At 37.5% G+C, this 17,617-nt stretch overlaps 1 protein-coding gene across 1 annotated transcript in view; it reads left to right on the forward strand.

Annotated features, from left to right (window-relative positions):
* DCC (DCC netrin 1 receptor) overlaps positions 1 to 17,617 on the forward strand; it is a 986,493-nt gene that overhangs the window by 890,000 nt on the left and 78,876 nt on the right. Inside the window, exons 21-22 of the mRNA XM_014557664.2 lie at positions 836 to 868; positions 14,073 to 14,138. Of these exons, the coding sequence (XP_014413150.1) occupies positions 836 to 868; positions 14,073 to 14,138 (99 nt within the window). The remainder of the gene's footprint in view (positions 1 to 835; positions 869 to 14,072; positions 14,139 to 17,617) is intronic.

Here is a 17,617-nt window from a genome sequence, read left to right on the forward strand (position 1 = left end):
ACTACAATTAAGTGAGTTAAATATGCCCAGAAGACTCAAAGATCAAAGAATATCGAGTGTAGATGAACTAATTCTAATTGATGGAGACTTACAAAGAGCTACATTGATCAAAATGTCATTTCTCAATTTCTAGAAAAGCAATGATACACAGACATTTACTTCCTATAAAGGTACATTTGGTTAATAGAAAAGAAACCACCTTTAAAAAATTAGAGATATTTTCATTTTTTATTGAAATGTAGTTGATTTACAATGTGAATTTCAGGTATACTAGAGATATTTTTAAATTTTAAAAAGTCATTTTCAAGACCATTACTCATAATGCATCTAAAGTTGTGAACAATTCAAGACTTTTCTTCATAAATTCTAAAAATTTATCAAATCATTTAAACTTTATGGTATTATTTTATCCTATCCATGTGAAAATTGGTTAAGTTCTCTTGTTGAAAATTTTTTAAAAAATGAATACAAGAAGATTACTTCCTTAACTTATTTAAAATACATGGGTGATAATCTCTTGATAATCATATGCGTTTTTTTCTGTTAATTGTATTTTTAATTAAACTTGCATGATGATCATTCTGAGTTCAGGTTTAGAGGAATGTTATAATTAATATTTTTTAGAACATACTTATACAGCAAAAGCATGATTTTGAATTTTTTTATGACTAATTGAATGGAAATAATCACATTAACCTCATTCCTTATCAGTTTTATTTCACCAGGGCATTGGCCTTGATATGAGAACTCGCTAACCAAACTGTTGATTTGAAATGTCAGCTTTCTTGATAGGAACTGCCAAAATCTAATAATATTGTTTCTTTTTCCCCCACAGTGGAACACCCTGACAAAATGGCTAATGACCAAGGTATGATGCTTCCGTCTGTCATTTTTCCCTTGTTGAATCAGTCCTGTCTGTTAGAAATGTCAGGCATTATTTTCTATTCCTCTTTTTACCTGGGCCGTGTACCTGACGAAGCAGACACTGGCTCGATAATTAATCTTGTTAATGAAGTTCTGCTTGGCTGAGGCTGAGGCTCCGATAGGGAAGATGTAAATTTTCTTGAGAGGTAATTGTTTTGTCTCTATTCTGAAGGACCAATTAAAATGTCAAGCTTCTTTGTATGAAATAAATTTTTAGTCTCTGTCTGCACTTCTGAATAATTCACATTAAGTATAATTAAGCTCAGCATAATTTTCAAGCTGCTCTTGTTCCTTTTCATGAGCTATGGATTAAAGTTGTGTTGCTTGACAGAAAAAAAAAAACCCATAAATCATGTGTGCTTTTCATATACAATTCTTTTAATAAATAAAAACAAATTTAGGTCAACTCTTTGAGGGCATCACTATTATTCATTCTGAAGCCAGAAAGCTTTCCTTCCACGAGTCACATGCCAGTTTGACTTCTAGTATTTTGTCCTTCTTCCATTCATTTGCTGAAAGCTGATTTGTGTAGAGAAACAGGGATGGTTTTACACAAAGGAGGATGGAGATAAAGAAGAGTTATCCATCAACTCTCCGGTAGCTCTGAATTTATTACTATGAACTGTAGACGGACAAATTAGGATTCTGTTATTTTTACACTGAGGGTAATTAGTAGAATGCTAAAGGGGGAAAAGGAGAGTGTATGAGTTTTATTTTTTCAGGATATTGTGTCCTTTAAAGGAGGGAGAATTTGGAAATGCTCGTAACTGGTTATAGTCAGTGTTGTCAGTGTTGGTTCAGGGTGTACAGCTCATATAGTTTGTCTCCTGCTTTGGACATCGAGTGGCAACAGAACCTACTTACAGCACCAGGTCTCATAAGGAACCATGCTGTAGACTGGGGGAGAACATGCTTTCCAACAAAAATACTTTTTAACTGTTGACAGATATTAAGCATGTGGATGCTAAGTTTCATTAACAATAGAAGGTTGTCTACATGAGTAGTATTTAATTTAATGATCCCATGTTCAGGTTTATCTCTGGGTCCTTCTACCATCCCTCTGCTTAAGCGAACATGGCCAGGGCTCCACACAGGGATATTAGAAATGACACAATACACAGAAATGTCTACCCAGGGTCAACAGCTCTGTTAATCACCTAGCTTCTTCTGCTTGCTTCCACCTAAAATATTTTTATAAGATCAATATCTGCTAAATAGTAATGTTTGTAAAACTACTAATGATGTGTAATTGGCAGTTAGTATGTATTTACTTAGGTAAATTAAATATTAATGCTGGCCAAATCCAAGCTAGAATCATTAATTAGCAGAATTTATTATTTCGGTTATAAAATAATTAAAACAACTTCGCATGGCCTTCTTTAATTTAAATGAATTTGGGATTTCCACAGGCAGGTAACTCCTAATTTTTGAAATTATATTTAGAAAAAGTATATACGAGAGAGAGAGAAAACACAAACTTTTGTTTGAGTGAGCCAGATGAAATGCTACAGCCGTAGCCATGTGGGTGACAGCACGCCCAAGCGTCTGAGTTGGTGGACTTCCAGTTGTTTCTGGATTCCTTTGGGTTGCTTTTTGCTATTATTTTTTAAGTTAACTATTTTGCTTAATATTATTTCAAGCTACCAAGAAATGTATTTTGTAAATTGGTCCTCCTTTTATAAGAGAGAAAGAGTAAATTATTCCCTAGTCTCTCTGATCACGCACTGTCTATGGATTTCGCTCAGATTTTCAGTGAGATCTGATCAATTATTGGGAACAAAAGGAATTCCCAAGAATTATTGCCAGTGGCTGAGTCTGTTAACATATTGGGGCAATTGTTCCTTTTCTTCATCTGACATTACTTGGAAACATTCTGTCACATATTATGCTACTTGGTCCCTTATTCAATTGCAGCTGGTATGCAATTGGTCACGTTGATAGGTTCTAAATTTTACATTGAACTCAAATTATTTGTAAAATTGAGGAGTGACGACATATAATTTAGTGGTTATAAATGAGATCTTTAAATTCTTCAAAGAAAGCAGATGAAATTTGTTAGCCATCAGCAACTCTTCATAAACAAAATCAGTCACCTCTATAGATGACCAAGTGCATGACAAATAACCCAGTCTTAAGAGCCCTCTAATTGATGAAAATAACGGGAAAAAGCTATTCTGAACGTTCCCACTTTCAGCACATAGTAAATCAGTTGAATATGCATTATTGTCCTCACTGTTATACCAGTTCGCCCCCTTCCCACGGCGAAATGATCCCACTGTTACATTTATGACAAGCGGTGAATTTCTGCTGAGAGAAAATTCGCTCAGAGAGAAAATTTAACACCCCGGGTCAGAGTTAACCTTGCAAAGATGAGTCCTAAATAGAAAAGCAGGAGGTTGAGTTTGGCTTATATGAGAGAAAATGAGAAAAGTTTTGATTGTTTTTAAGAAGTATCTCTGTAGGCTCTTGTCACAATGACTTTTTCTTGGAATCAACTATCTGCCCTGAAGAACATAAATGTGAAAACAAAAAGTCAGTTGTATTTGAATCAGCTGTGATTTGGCAAAAATACATTTTCTCCTGAGTAATAGGAGTTCTGGTATGAAAATGATAGATCATTTACATAGAAGTCCTTTTCCCTTTTATGTAAGTGTGACTTGATTATATCCAGCACTTGTCCAGCCCTCTCATCTCAAACTGCTCTATAATTCCACTTTTTTAAGAGGCCCTTATCTCTTGTTTCACATTTTAATTACTTCTCTAGTATCTTCTAGGCACAGATGGCCAATATGTTTTAAAGTAATCATGAGATTTTAGAGATGAACCACAGACTTGACTATTTTGGAGGGTCAGGCAGGGTAGGGAAGTTGGATGGCCTATGTGAAGTGAGGGGGAAGGATCTAGAAGGTCCTCTGCTCTAGATTCTTTTCCTTTTTTATTTTCCATATTTTGGTAAAAGCCGAGTCCATTTGCCTATGTCTGTGTAGGCATGTTTAGTGGTAAAATTAACCCTTATGAACCTCTCACTACCAGGTCACTGTTCTAAGAGTGTAGCATGTATCGACTCGTTTAACTCTCATGACACTACTGAGAGAGACCCCATTACTGTTTCCATTTCAGTGATGAAGATGCCAAAGCTCAGAGAGTTTGATTTGCCTGTAGACACACAGGTAGTAAGTAGATCTACAAGCCCACAATGCAAACCCAAACAAGTATCTTCCAAAACCCCTGCTTTTAACTATCAAGTGTGTTCATCACGACATGTTACATACGTACATGCACAACCACACACGCACACTTCTGACATATATCTATAAAGTTTCTGTATCGAAAGTTTGTGGAAAGATATTTTCCCAGTATCAGCCTTCCTTTCCTCAACTTTGAGTATTCTAAAGAACAAGGCAGAGGGCTCTCAGTCTGAGGTCGTCTTGTTAATGGGAAGTCACAGCCCTAAATATGTGATCCTGACGGTTCTTTATCTCAGGAAACAGAGGGTTGGTGCTAATTCGCTCTGTGTTGGTCAGCGTGGGCTGTTGATATAAAATACCAGACTAGATGGGGTGTATTAAACAACAGATTTATTTGCTCACAGTTCTGGAGGCTAGAAGTCTCCTGTCAGGGTCTGGCAAGGTTGGTTTCAAGGGAGAGCTCTCTCCCTGGCTTGCAGACAGCTTCCTTCTTGCTATGCAATCACTTGGTGGAGAGACAAAACTCGCTCAAGTCTCTTTTAAGGGCACTAATTATGTCAGACCAGGACCCTATCCATATGATCTCATTTTAACCTTAATTACTTCCACAAAGGCACACATCTCCAAATACATGGCTACTGTCTTATGAACTCAGCATATGAATTTGGGGGTGAGGGAGGACACAATTCAGTTCATAGTATCTACCTTAAAAAATTAATCTGTCTTTAACTCTTTTACTGGTTACAGGTTGTCAGATGAGGAAGCAGACCCCCAAAAGTGATAAAAATTTAGTGATGGGCAGAGTTGCAACTCAGACATGTTTCTCTTTGACTCCCAAAGTGTGTAGTCTCTCCTCTGTAGACTACTGCTCTATTTATGGGGAAAAAAAATTAACTTTTTGTTTTTCTACAATCAGCTCAAACCTTTTAAGCTTCTCACAGAAGCATTTGTAAAAGCCTCTGGTTTGAGGGTTGCAATGCAGGATAGCTGTAACTATAAAACATGACCAATTCTCAAAAGTAATTATTGGATGAAACTTTTAAAGTATTGTGTTGTTTTGCATCCTCATAGTCCATTTAACCCTGAAATGTTGTTCTGCACTTTGAGGTATAAAAACTGGTCATTCTTAACATGTGTGTTGTCATGCCTGCCCAGTGAGGCCACAGAGTAGGTGCTGGGGCCATGACACAGTACCTTATGGAGGGTAGGAATCTTCATGGAATGATCTGTATGATTGCTGTGATGAATCATGAAGAAAATGCCTGCTTCAAGCACTGTCCAGTATCTTTAATTCTCCATGGCCTGCAGAGGGGTGATCTAACACAGGAGGCCTAGAAAAGAGGCATAAATTTAGCGACCAGCTTGTAGATCCCAGATGAAGGCAGCTCTCCCACTGTGGAGAGAGAATTACTCTCCTCTGAATCACATAATGGTCAGTAATGCTCCGGCTTTCTCATCAGCATCTCTCAGTGTGGGCTAGAGGAGCAACCGAATGGGATCAGATGCCCCAAATTCCAGCACAGAGCTGTCATTGTGAGTCCCTGCATGGTTTTGCGGCTCTGAACTCCTCTCAGCATCCTCACGTGTAAAATGATGACTTTAGCCAAGATTATGTTTGATTTCTTTCCAGGTTTAAGATGATCAAATTTTAGGGTTGGTATTAGAATAAAAAACCCAGGCACGGCATCTTCGCACAGTGTAACACATCACATTTTTGCACTCCGACTGTGCATCCATCACTCTGTGTGCTGTGCATGTTCCATCCTATTTACTTCTCACAACATCCTTACAGATGCAGGGAATAGAATGCCAAGAGGTTAGATCTTGCCCAAATGCTCACAGTATGTATGTGATTAGGCTGAGGTATATACGCAGGCTAACTAACTTGAGAATGTCTGCTCATGACCAGAGTATAATTTCTGAAAATGCAGTAAGTTAATTGGCTCCTGCTTTGTTATCAAGACAGTGAAACCTGCAGGTCCTCACCATAAATTGACCCCGTTTAAAGGCCTTTGTCTTTCCTCAATAGGGTATTCAGGCAAAGTACTTAACACTACACCTGCCATTTTTACACCTCAGCAGGTTTAATCTCATGAATAAACAGAATGTTAATTATTTCCTGTGTCAGAGAAATAAGGTTATCAATGCGGTCTAGTCAAGCCTGGAATTTAGTTAATGTAATCCAGATTTTGCAGGGTTTGGATTACAGCAACCAGGCTGCTGTTTGGGAAATTGAAACCTTTAGCACCTTTTGATGGAAGCTGTTTAATTGAAAATGAAAACCACTTTGTACCCTATTACTGTATGTAGTTTCAACTCACTTCATTATTCAACTGTTTGCTAGGCCTCCTTGAAAAAGCTGTTCTCACATGTTTTTTTCAGTTCCAAAATTTTGCAATTCTGGAAATTATGACTATGGTGAAAAAAGGAGAGGCAACATAACGAGTAATGTGCTTTTGATAAAATTTTGAGAAGCTGTCCTGTCCCCAGTAAGCAGTCGAGAAGCTGCTAAATCAACCTCTCAGGCGTTTTTGTGTTTTATTGGTAACTTTGAAAGGAAAAAATCATACTCTGTACTCACAAAAGCTGACCCGATTCAGGGTATCATTTTAATCTTCTCAAAACCTGAAAGATAGACATTTTCATTCATAAGCCCTGAAAAAAATCTTAAACTAGTTCTTACTGTCAGGCCCACCGCGTTGCTGAATGGCCTTCTTTGCTGTGGACGTTAGCCAAGTACCAGGTGCCTAGCTTTATGTTCTGCCCACTTCTATCAGTCCTGGATTCCACCTCCTCAGTTTTCTTTCTGAAACGCAGGTGGTTCACCGTAGCTTACAGATGAAGTCAGTTCTGGCTGCCTGACCCCAAATGCCCTCTCCTAACCTCACAACCAGTGTGTCCCTCCACAGATGTCCCAGTGTGTTGGCAAAGAGCCACAAATCAGTCTTGAAAAAATGTATTTTTAGAACTCTGTGCTCTAACTGGCACTGTTCTCTTAGCCTTAACAGCACTTAATCCCTTTCTCTGCTGAGACGAGTCCTCATCTTTTAAGGCCCCTTCACAATCCTGTTTTTTTTCCTAAGAAGCCTTTCTTACCTTCTAGTCTCTTATTCTTCTGTGTGTCTGTAACATCCAATGTAGTCCTTGCTATGTTGTCTGTTTCTTGTAGTTCACTATTTATCTCCCCATCCTCTTGGCCAGGTTGTAAATTCCTTGGGTCTAATTCACATTGTCATCCCTGCCTTCCTGTACCCCCATCAGTAATTATGAACATATCATGTTATAGTTGCCTGATAAGTATTTGTTGAGTTGAATTATGACACAGATCTTTGAGAAACAGAGTAATCTGGGAAGACAGACTTTACCATCTAATCCAGAGTGTAGTTTGGAGAACCCAAGTGTGGCAGTGCTCATGGCTGCAGAGACTGCGCTCAGCCCTCCACATCTGCCTGCAGATTCAGCCAGTGTCGGGTCGCATACTATGTTTATGATCTATGGGATTTGAGCATCCACGGATGTATCTGAGGCACGTCCTAGAACCAATCCCTGTGGATACTGAGGAATGACCATATATGTGATTGATCTTGAGGGAGATGAAGATGTGAAAATATTTTTCCAATGGAGAAAATATATCTTCAATATTCACCTACTAAATTAAAGCTAAGCACAAAGACAAAAGTTCTCTGTGATTCAGGAAATGGTGGTCACATTTGGAGATGATTCTGACCTGCTGGGCCTTTTTCTTGACCTCCACCCTTCCTGTCATTTCTTGTTAACAGAAAATGTGTACACTTGCATTTCACCAGCTGCTTGTAAGTCTGAGTACATAAGGGAGGAAATCCAAACTAATGGGTGCTGATGAGTTTTTGAAATTCCAAATGTGCAGTATGAAAAGAATTGGACTCACTATTTATTTATTTATTTATTTATTTATTTATTTATTTATTTATTTAGGCGTGGGGAGGGAGGTAATTAGGTTTATTTATTTATTTATTTTAGAAGAGGTACTGGGGATTGAACCCAGGACCTCATGCATGCTAAGCACACTCTTCCACTTGAGCTCTACCCTCCCCCACAGAATTGGACTTACTTTTGACAACTTGTTTGTCACTATTTACCTAGTGCTGTGCTGGGTGTGATGAAACTTAAGAAAGAAGCCCAGTTCTGTGGGTTCATTTTCAAGAAGCGTGTAGTAGAGTTAGGGAGGATGTAAAGAGTCCCAGCCCAATATGAGAAGTCTGAAATGCTAAAGCAGGGGGTACCATCTGCACATGTGTATTATAAGGTTTCAGATGGGAGTCGCTGAGCAGTAGTATAAAGGACTTCTTAGAACCCAAGACTGGACTTTAAACATATGCATAGAACTGAGTCAACACAAATGACTACAGAGGGAAAGATAACTTGAACTTTTATTTAGAAAAAATCCTAAAATGGGCAAATCAAGAAGGCAAGATGCTACTCGCATAGTGACGATTGCAGGATGTGTTCACGGCATGGTTAGGGCAGAGAGTAGTGCACTGTGGTTGAGAGATAAATTGGTAACGGGGCCTTTGCTGTTTCCCTCCACCCTAACACCCCAGTTGTCAGGCCTTTTTTTTTTTTTTAAGTTTCAGTTTATCAAGTACCTACTCTGTACGCTGACTACTGAAGACAGCAGTGCTCCCCTGGATCCAGAGCCCTGCAAACCCCAGTCACTCTGGGTGCTGATGTTGATCATGTCTTGCTTGCGGGGGAGGAGTGGTGACAGTGTGGGTCGAGGGAGGAAAGGAAAATCTGGAATAGGACTTACACATGGGCATCAGTATCCATCATCTTCAAATTGTTTTTCTAGCTTTATTTGTTCACTTCCGTTAGGCCTTTTCTGAAGTATCACCTTCACTTGTCCCAGTGCTCTCCATGGTTACAAACAGAACTATTTTGTTTCTTTTACAAAGTCTGTTTTGTTCTATGTGCCCTACTGAGAAGGGAGCTACCACCTCAAGTCACACTTGCACACCTAAACGCTCACTCACACTGTGATCAATCTAATTTGATCAATCCAATCTAAGTGCTCTCATTTCTGTCCAGCTCACTCCCCACTCCTCTTTCTTTTATCAGTTTGCCCACTGATGGTAAAATCATCATCATCCTAATTAGACAGATTCAGCCACTTAAAATAAGTGTATTAGTTAGTCTTTCTGAGCCACGGTTTCCTCATCTATAAAATGGAGCTAATGATAACTATATCATGGATTCATAATTAGTATTATTCTCACCCTATTTGTTACAACAGCCCTAATTTGTTCTTCACACTCAGCTAGAGTAGTCTCTCTAAAATGCATATCTAATTGAGTTACTTTTCTGCTTAAAATACCTTCAGTGGACCTCTGCCCTCTATAAGATAAATTCCAGACTCTTTGGTAGAGCACATAATGAGTTTTATTATTTCCCCTATTTTTCTAAGTTTATCCACCTCATTCTTCTCTACCTGATACATTTCCATTTATCCTTTAATTCTCAACTCAGATATCAGCCCTGAAACCCCTTCCATCATTCTTCTAGGTAGAAATAGTCAGTCATCTTGTTTTTCCATTTTGCCTCCTACTTACAATTTTTTAACCTTTGAATATTAGAATGTAGTTATTATTATTTACTGAACATTTTTCCCCTCACTAAATTATGAGTCTCTGCAGTAGTCATTTTATATCCCTAATGCTCAGAACAGTGGGTGGTCCACTCGACACATTTGTTGACCTCGGTGGGTGGAGCATGGACAGATACATGGATGACAAAGTTTTGTGCTCCAACAGAAATAGATAAGAATAAGAACACAGAAACTAATATGTATAATAGTAATAACTTAAGATTTGTTCACATCATTAGCACAGTGCAAAGCATTCTAACTCACTTTAGTCACTTACCAAGTATTAAGAACACAATATGAGAGTCACTTTGGTAAGTGCCAAGAAACAATAATGAGCACATTTCCTAAAGGAATTCATGTTACCTCTGCCCGTTTTCCCCTCAATCCTGAAAGTAACTGGCAGGGAAATCATGGAGACTGTAACTTTTGCCTAAAGGAATACATGTCATATTTGCCAAAACAGGAGGCAGAGAAGGCTCCTTGTCAGATCTAGTCTTTATATAAAATGTAAAAGGTAACTCTTTGAATGACTTTATCACTTATAATATTTTACAAATGCAAATCAAGGGGAGGAGCCTGAAATTTCTGATTTGGACCTTCCTAAGAAATATCTAAATAAACTAAACTTTAAACTATATAGCTATTTGCAATAATTCTAAAAAGCCACACTATTCCTCTTTTTAAAGTCAAACGTGGGATCATTTGTTTTATTTTTCTTCCTGAAACCTCCATATCTTGGTTTCAAAACATTTTAAAAAGTAGAAAACATTTGCTTCAATTATCAAAACTTTGTGGGAGAAGTGATTTTTCATAAAATTATCTGGATGAAATCCATGGTTGGTTAAGTGATCCATAAATTCATTACTCTTTATCATCTTAATTCTTTTCCTCATCTTCATTCTGTTATTAAGGAAATATAAGTACGCAGTAACACAATAATTATGCGTTATATCCTGTAGAATATAATACTATATCCATTTAGTGCATTTTGATTACCATGCTCATGTAAAATAGGATGACTAAGTCCATAATATAAGAAAAAAGAAACTACCCATGGCCAGTTTTTTGAACCATGTTGAGCTTTATTTGAATAATTTTGAAACATGGATATGAAATGTATTATTTCCATAAATGCCATATTAAATTTCCATGCATTCATTTACTTATTTGGAATTTTTTATTTTGAAAAATGTTAGAGCTTTAGTGCAATAAGCAAAAAAAAAAAAAAAAAGAAAGAAATTCAGGGGTTTTAAGGTAAATTTAATTGTGAAACAGAGATGAAAAATAATACACTATCTTTTATTTGCATATGTTTCTTTTAGTAATACTAGATAAATGGAAAACATTTCCAATTAAACCTAATAGTGACTTTATAGTAATAGTAAATCAAGACAGTAATCATGATTTTATAGTAAGGACTAACTTATTCATAAATCTTTACAGTCAGGATAAATTTAAGACCATCTGCAGTTAGCTAACATTAACCATGGAGAGGACTGCATAGGATCTGGATACAGTGAAGCAACTCTGTCATGGGAGGGTGCATGTCTGATACATGTTTATACACTACCCTTTCCCTGAGGATCCAGGACCGTGCCTTGCACTTAGTACATTTGGAATGAATTACTATCAGTTTTATGCTTCATTAAAAAAAAAAATTAAGACCTCTGGGAGTGGATAGTAGTTTACATGTTTGCATTAACTGGCTTCTCATCTTCCAGAGTCTAATTAGTCCTCTATTTCCCTTAATCAGTGTTTATGAAATTAACCAAGTTAACTAAACACATCTAATATTTGAGCCACAGCGAAAAGCCCTTAAAAATGCTTTGACATGTGAAACAGTAACACTCACTGTCATCTTTAGTCTGCAGTGTCTCCTCATCTGACAATTTTGTGGTTCTTGCCCTAAGGCAATAGGAGAGCCCTCTGTTTATAGCTTATTATTTACCCATAAAGGAAGACTTCCTGGAATTTAAAAGATGTATTTTGGAGAAAAGAGCTATAGCAGCATACAAAATTGATGTCTGATTCCCCCGTCTTTAGATGAAGAGATCCCAGATTCATCAGAATCCCAGAAATGAGTTTTGCGTTTCCTTACTGAAGTGATGTGGGCGTTCTAAATTACCATAAATCCAATCTTGCTGGGTGATGATATCAGGTTTCTTTAAAGTACTTTCTCCTTATTTGTTAAGAGATACTTAATTTTCTTTGGTGGGACCAGTTGAATTATAGCCAACAAAAAGGTAACCAGTGCCAGTACACTAGATCACACAGGTAGAATGCTCAAGTCATAAGCTGCCCTCTGTTATTTAGAAAGCATTTCCAGAGTTCCTTTATCTTACCCAGAGCTCTAACCATATGATACCTGATGTTCTTCTGCATATTGAAATCCACTGTGTGATCAGTAGCCTCTCTAAATCCAAAGGGTGCTGTCCTCATAGAGACATATGTTTAAGTCAGTAGGGATGTGCTTGTGGGCTTCTTTCTGCGTCTTCCCACAAACTAGCAGGGAGAGTGAGAAACTTCATTAAAAAGGTGTTTGTCAGGATGCTAGCAGGATTGGAAAATCTTCCACAGGCTATGTACCTAATTTCCAGCCAGTACAGAATTACTCCCAACAGAAATCATTTACTGCTTTAGTGGCGTAAGTGATGGGGCAGTTAGCTTCTCTTTTGGCTGACTGCTCTGCAATCTAGTTGCTTTCAGATGTGAGGAAAGTCCTCTTAATATTCAAACAGAACTTCTGTCTCACCTCATTTCTTCCAACATTGATTTGACAATGTCCGGTGGGCAAAGCTTGTCCTCTGCTTGTTGAAACCCCAAACGTGTCAGAGTCACACAAGCAAGGTATTTGGGAAAAGGGTTATGCTTATCTACATCTTAATCAGCCCACTAAAATTTTCACAATTGCTGCTTATTTCAGTTGCTTCTCCCATCCCCCCTAAGTGCCCCCCCAAACAGGATCCTCCATGTTAGTCCCCACTTATTTATGTTCCACAGTCATAGGCCAGCAGATTTTAAATGTACCATATTACGCTGAAAACAGAATATGATGTGGTTGGATTGATTTAGCACTGCTTGTTGGACGCTTCACATCCGAAGTTCAATTCTGGCTTCATATCGAGAGAATTTTTAAAAATTGTGAATGTGTAGTCTGGTAACAAAATTTAAGTTGTTTCTTCAAAACTATTTTGCAAATAAAATGATGAGATGTTGGAAAAGCTTTAGGAAGAAGAGCGTTTGGTATGCAAAGGAATGTCGTAAGAGCAGAACTTGGAAGTCTTAAAAAAGAAAAATAAAATCCATACACGTGAGAAAAACCACCCCACTTCCCCAGTAGGCTTCCTCTACATCATCCACTGATTACAGCTGCTTTCAGAAATAATGCTCCAAAGTAAAGAAAGAATTAGCTGTACTCTTGTACATGTTTGCATAGAGATTCAGCTACCAAATGTTTTCCTGTAAATGATCTACCCAAAAGATATTCTAGAACTCAAAATCTAATCAAGTAATTACAGTTCTACAGATGTACCAATAGAAAAGGGAATTACTTGTGGTGAAACACCATTAATTAAATGTGCCTGATAGTATAATTAATTCTGGTTAATTTCTGGCTCAGTTCTCTTAAATAATACTTCTACAATTGTTGAGCACCTGATAGGCAACAGTGTTTCCAATAATGTGATAGGAAAGAAGCCACCTTCCTTTCTTGGTGTGTTTGTAAGAAATACTCCAACCATGTGGGTTGTGACATGTCCCCTACCCTTTTCTCCATACATAATAGCTCATTCCGAGGCCCCTATAATGGCATGTAACACAAAGATTACCCAAATCCCTGTTGTAAGACAAAAAGCACTGTAATAATGATAATTTGTCGCAAAGTCATGGCCAACAGGCAACAATGTAAACAGGACCTCTTGCGGCATAAAGGAGGTGGGTTGTGCCCGTCCAGGAGCCAGGGACCCGCGCTCTTTCTGTTCTGCGATGTTCCGGGCAGCAGCACTTAGCCCAGCACTGCCACTGTACCTTTTGGTGACACATTAACAAGGATACTGGAAGAAAAGAGGAAAAGCAACGACTTTTCAGAGAGGAATTGAATTTAGCTTGTTTAAAAGAGTTGATTTTCATGACAGATTTTTCTCACCCTTAGAAAATAACATTTCCTCACAAGGTATAATGGTATTAATTATTCCCAGGTTTTCTTTCAGGTGGCCAAAATAATCTTGTTCAACTGTTTGTGTATTTTCAAATATGTGTTATTTTTATCAGTTTTGTTTCATTTGTGCTGTCGTGTTGTGGATCCACTAACATTTCTGATATGCTTTCTCTATAAACAGGTCGCCATGGAGATGGAGGTTATTGGCCAGTTGACACTAATTTGATTGATAGAAGCACTCTTAATGGTAAGTAAGTGCTGTTGGATTTGTTATATTAATTTAAATGGTTAATGCTAGAGTGGCTGAGGCAGCTTTTCTATGGACAGTGAACACCAAGAACCCCGGACTTAGGGTTTTAGTGGGGATGATAGAAACATGAAGTTTTGAACAAACCTGTAGCAATATTTCACCAGGAGACAGTGCCGATGAGAGTTACAAGTGCACAAAACAGAATCAGAAAAGCCCACACATAGAGAATTTAATAAGTGAATTTAATAAATATCTGCATTTTAAAATACTACATTTTTTTAAATGTTTCTAAAAATTTAATTTTATCAGACAGAGGTGACATCTAAGGTTGATCAAACTGAAACCCACTCAGCTTCAAAAATAGAAGTTACTGGGACTTTTCACCTGGAAAGTACGTTTACTCTTCAAAATCCTCTAGTGCCTAATTGCTAATTTTCCTTAGTATTGTCAAGATTAAATATTTATTTCTGCTCATCCCATTGGAGCATTCGCATCTGTCTGTTGGCTTTGGGGATGACCAGATGGAGATAGTATCTAGAACTGCATGGAAGAAGCAGGTTGCAGTTGAAATTTTCTTCTAGGATCTTGTTCTCAGTTTGGCTGAAACAGAAACTTTGGGAGGATGGATTAATACTAGCCAAACTCTCAAAGAAAAATATATATTTACTCCTTATTATAAGTTTTTAAAAAAAATGGTTATGGTTACTGTTCTTTGGATTGGTTTGCTAAAAACGTATTTAATATATTCAAAATACAAATAGGAACACTCGTGTATCCATCGCAAAGGTTAAGGTATAAAATATTCCACATACAATTAAAATCTCTTGTACATCTTTGCCTTGTCACATGCTTCTCCACAGGTCCCTCCATCCCTCACTTACGAAACCACTGTCCTAAATATGGTGTTTACCATATATGTCAGTGTATCCGTGAACATTATAATATTATTATGCATGTTTATAGCTTTATACAAATGGCATCACACTACATGTATGCAGCAGCTTGTGTTTATCTTTAACTTTATTTTTAAGATTTATTCACGAGTTTACAAATAGCTCTTTTTCATTTCTCGTTGCTGCTGTCTCATATTCTGTTTTATGAAAAGAACACAATGTATTTATTTAACAATTTTAGCAGCTTTTCATGAGAAATTTGATTACGGAGTAGATAAATATACCCTTGAGTGGTTTTCTGTTAAAAATTTTTTTCATATGGGAAGCCAGAATTGTAATCTAAAATTTGCTTACTGAGAGTGAAATTAGAATGAGTGGGTGAGGTAAGTGATTATTTCCTGTCATAGGCTATGAAAATCTAATGCATCCATTTCCTTAAAGGGGATATGTGTATCTGAGGAGTAGACCAGATGTTCCAGTTAAAGACTCAGCGTCCCCTCTCCTCTGGCCCATGGTGGACTCAGGAACGTATTTTTATCTGTAGGCTCTTCCTGTTTGCAATTAGATCCTTCTCTGCTATTAATGCATTTTACTTAATCAGATAAGTACGGTTTCTTACATTTAAGCTTTCTAAATGCAAGTCTGTCAGTACTCTTTGAGGTTATATCCAGAATGCTTTCTCCAGATTGCTACAACCCTCATCACTTTCTGTTGCCTTATACACAGATCCTCTCCCCTCCTTAAGTAACGTTATTGTCTCTTATAGGTATTCGTGTTTTAGATACTTGTTATAGCCAGTGCCTGGTTCTGATAGTTTCTGGGTTCCAACATATGTGAGACACTTTGGGGAGCTCACAGCAGGAAGATGAGAGGAGGGATGTGTTGGGACTGAAAACAGACCAAGGGTGTGCTCCTTAAAATGAGTTTAGATCATGATAGTTTCCGCCTCGGAACTTTGCAGATTTAATTAGCTCATTCTCTTGCTTCAGATTTTATCTTAAGTTTCAACAATATGCCAAATACACTTCACGCATCAAGCAGTCAAGAGACACTACTAAGCCCTCACTGTGTGCAGGGCACTTGCTGTTGGCTTTGAGTACAGAATGAAAAGCAGTCCACCGATGGAGCAGTAAACGAAGAGGGAGGATTACCCAAGCGGACCAGGCAGAGAAATATGCTCCTGGGAGATGAAAGAGAGTGAGACAGACCCCAGGGATGTGAGGGAGGGTGAAGAAGGTTATTGCTGAAATTCTGTGGAGAGACATAATTGTAGTATTGTTTACCCTGAGAGGTTCTAGTTGTTTTTTTTTTATTATTGAAGTATAGTCAGTTTACAATGTTGTGTCAGTTTCTGGTGTACAGCATAATGTTCCAGTCATACATACACATAATACATATATTCCTTTTCATATTATTAATCACTATAGGTTACTACAAGATGTTGAATGTAGTTCCCTGTGCCATACAAAAGAAATGTGTTGTTTATCTATTTTATACATAGTAGTTAGTATATGCAAATCTCAAACTCCTAATTTATCCTTTCCCACCTCCACCAGTCCTGCCCCCGCCGGTAACCATAAATTTGTTTTCTATGTCTGTTAGTCTGTTTCTGTTTTGTAAATAAGTTCATTTGTCTTTTGTTTTAGATTCCACATGTAAGTGGTATCATACAGTATTTTTCTTTCTCTTTCTGGCTTATTTCACTTATAATGACAATCTCCAGGTCCATCTATGTTGCCTGCAAATAGTATTATTTTATTCTTTTTTACAACTGAATAGTATTCCATTGTATAAATAGACCACAACTTCTTTATCCAGTCATCTGATGATGGGTATTTAGGTTGATTTGAGATGGAGAGGTTCTAGGTTTGGAGTTCATGCCAGAAATTAACATTGTTCCCTTTAAAATCATCCCACAGGGCTGATTTTGAGATGCTGATTTCACAAAGTTTCAAATTGGAATTCATCCCCAGCTAAGGGCATGACTGTCTATACTGGCACAGGATAGTGCTTTTTGAAGAGACAGAGTGCCAGGAAATGAAGTGGGAATCAGTATGGGTAACTGAGAAAGAACAATTACTCCCTCACAGTTCCATCCACTACTGAGCTGCAGTTATGTGTGTGTGAGGTGGAGCAAATGTAAGGCACTGAAAAGAATTATATACTCTCTTAAATTGTGTGTCCTAAAGAACGCTAATCTTGGATAGACTTGCCAAATTTAACAGCCAAAAATACAGGAGGGCCAGTAAGATTTGAATCATTTCTAACTGCCTATGAATATGAGATAAAGAAAAATCTTGCAAGTGGTTACCATCTCAAGGTCCATATGCATCTCAATGTACATATTCTTAGGCAACTAGCAATAATTCAAATTTAACTGAGCCTCCGGTGTTTTTCATCACTAAATCTGACATACCTAATTTTGGATCAAGTTTAAAAGTTTGATATTGATATTTGAACTTGCCCTTCAAAATAAAATGAATCCTCTGATTGAAAAGAAGCCCCAGCCCAAATTTGACATTAGCAGAAAAAGCAACAGATAAGAACTTGTCTTTTCACAGCAGTCAGACCTCAGATGAAGAG

Source organism: Camelus ferus, chromosome 30, assembly GCF_009834535.1.
Source record: "Camelus ferus isolate YT-003-E chromosome 30, BCGSAC_Cfer_1.0, whole genome shotgun sequence".
NCBI classification, from domain to species: Eukaryota; Metazoa; Chordata; class Mammalia; order Artiodactyla; family Camelidae; genus Camelus; species Camelus ferus.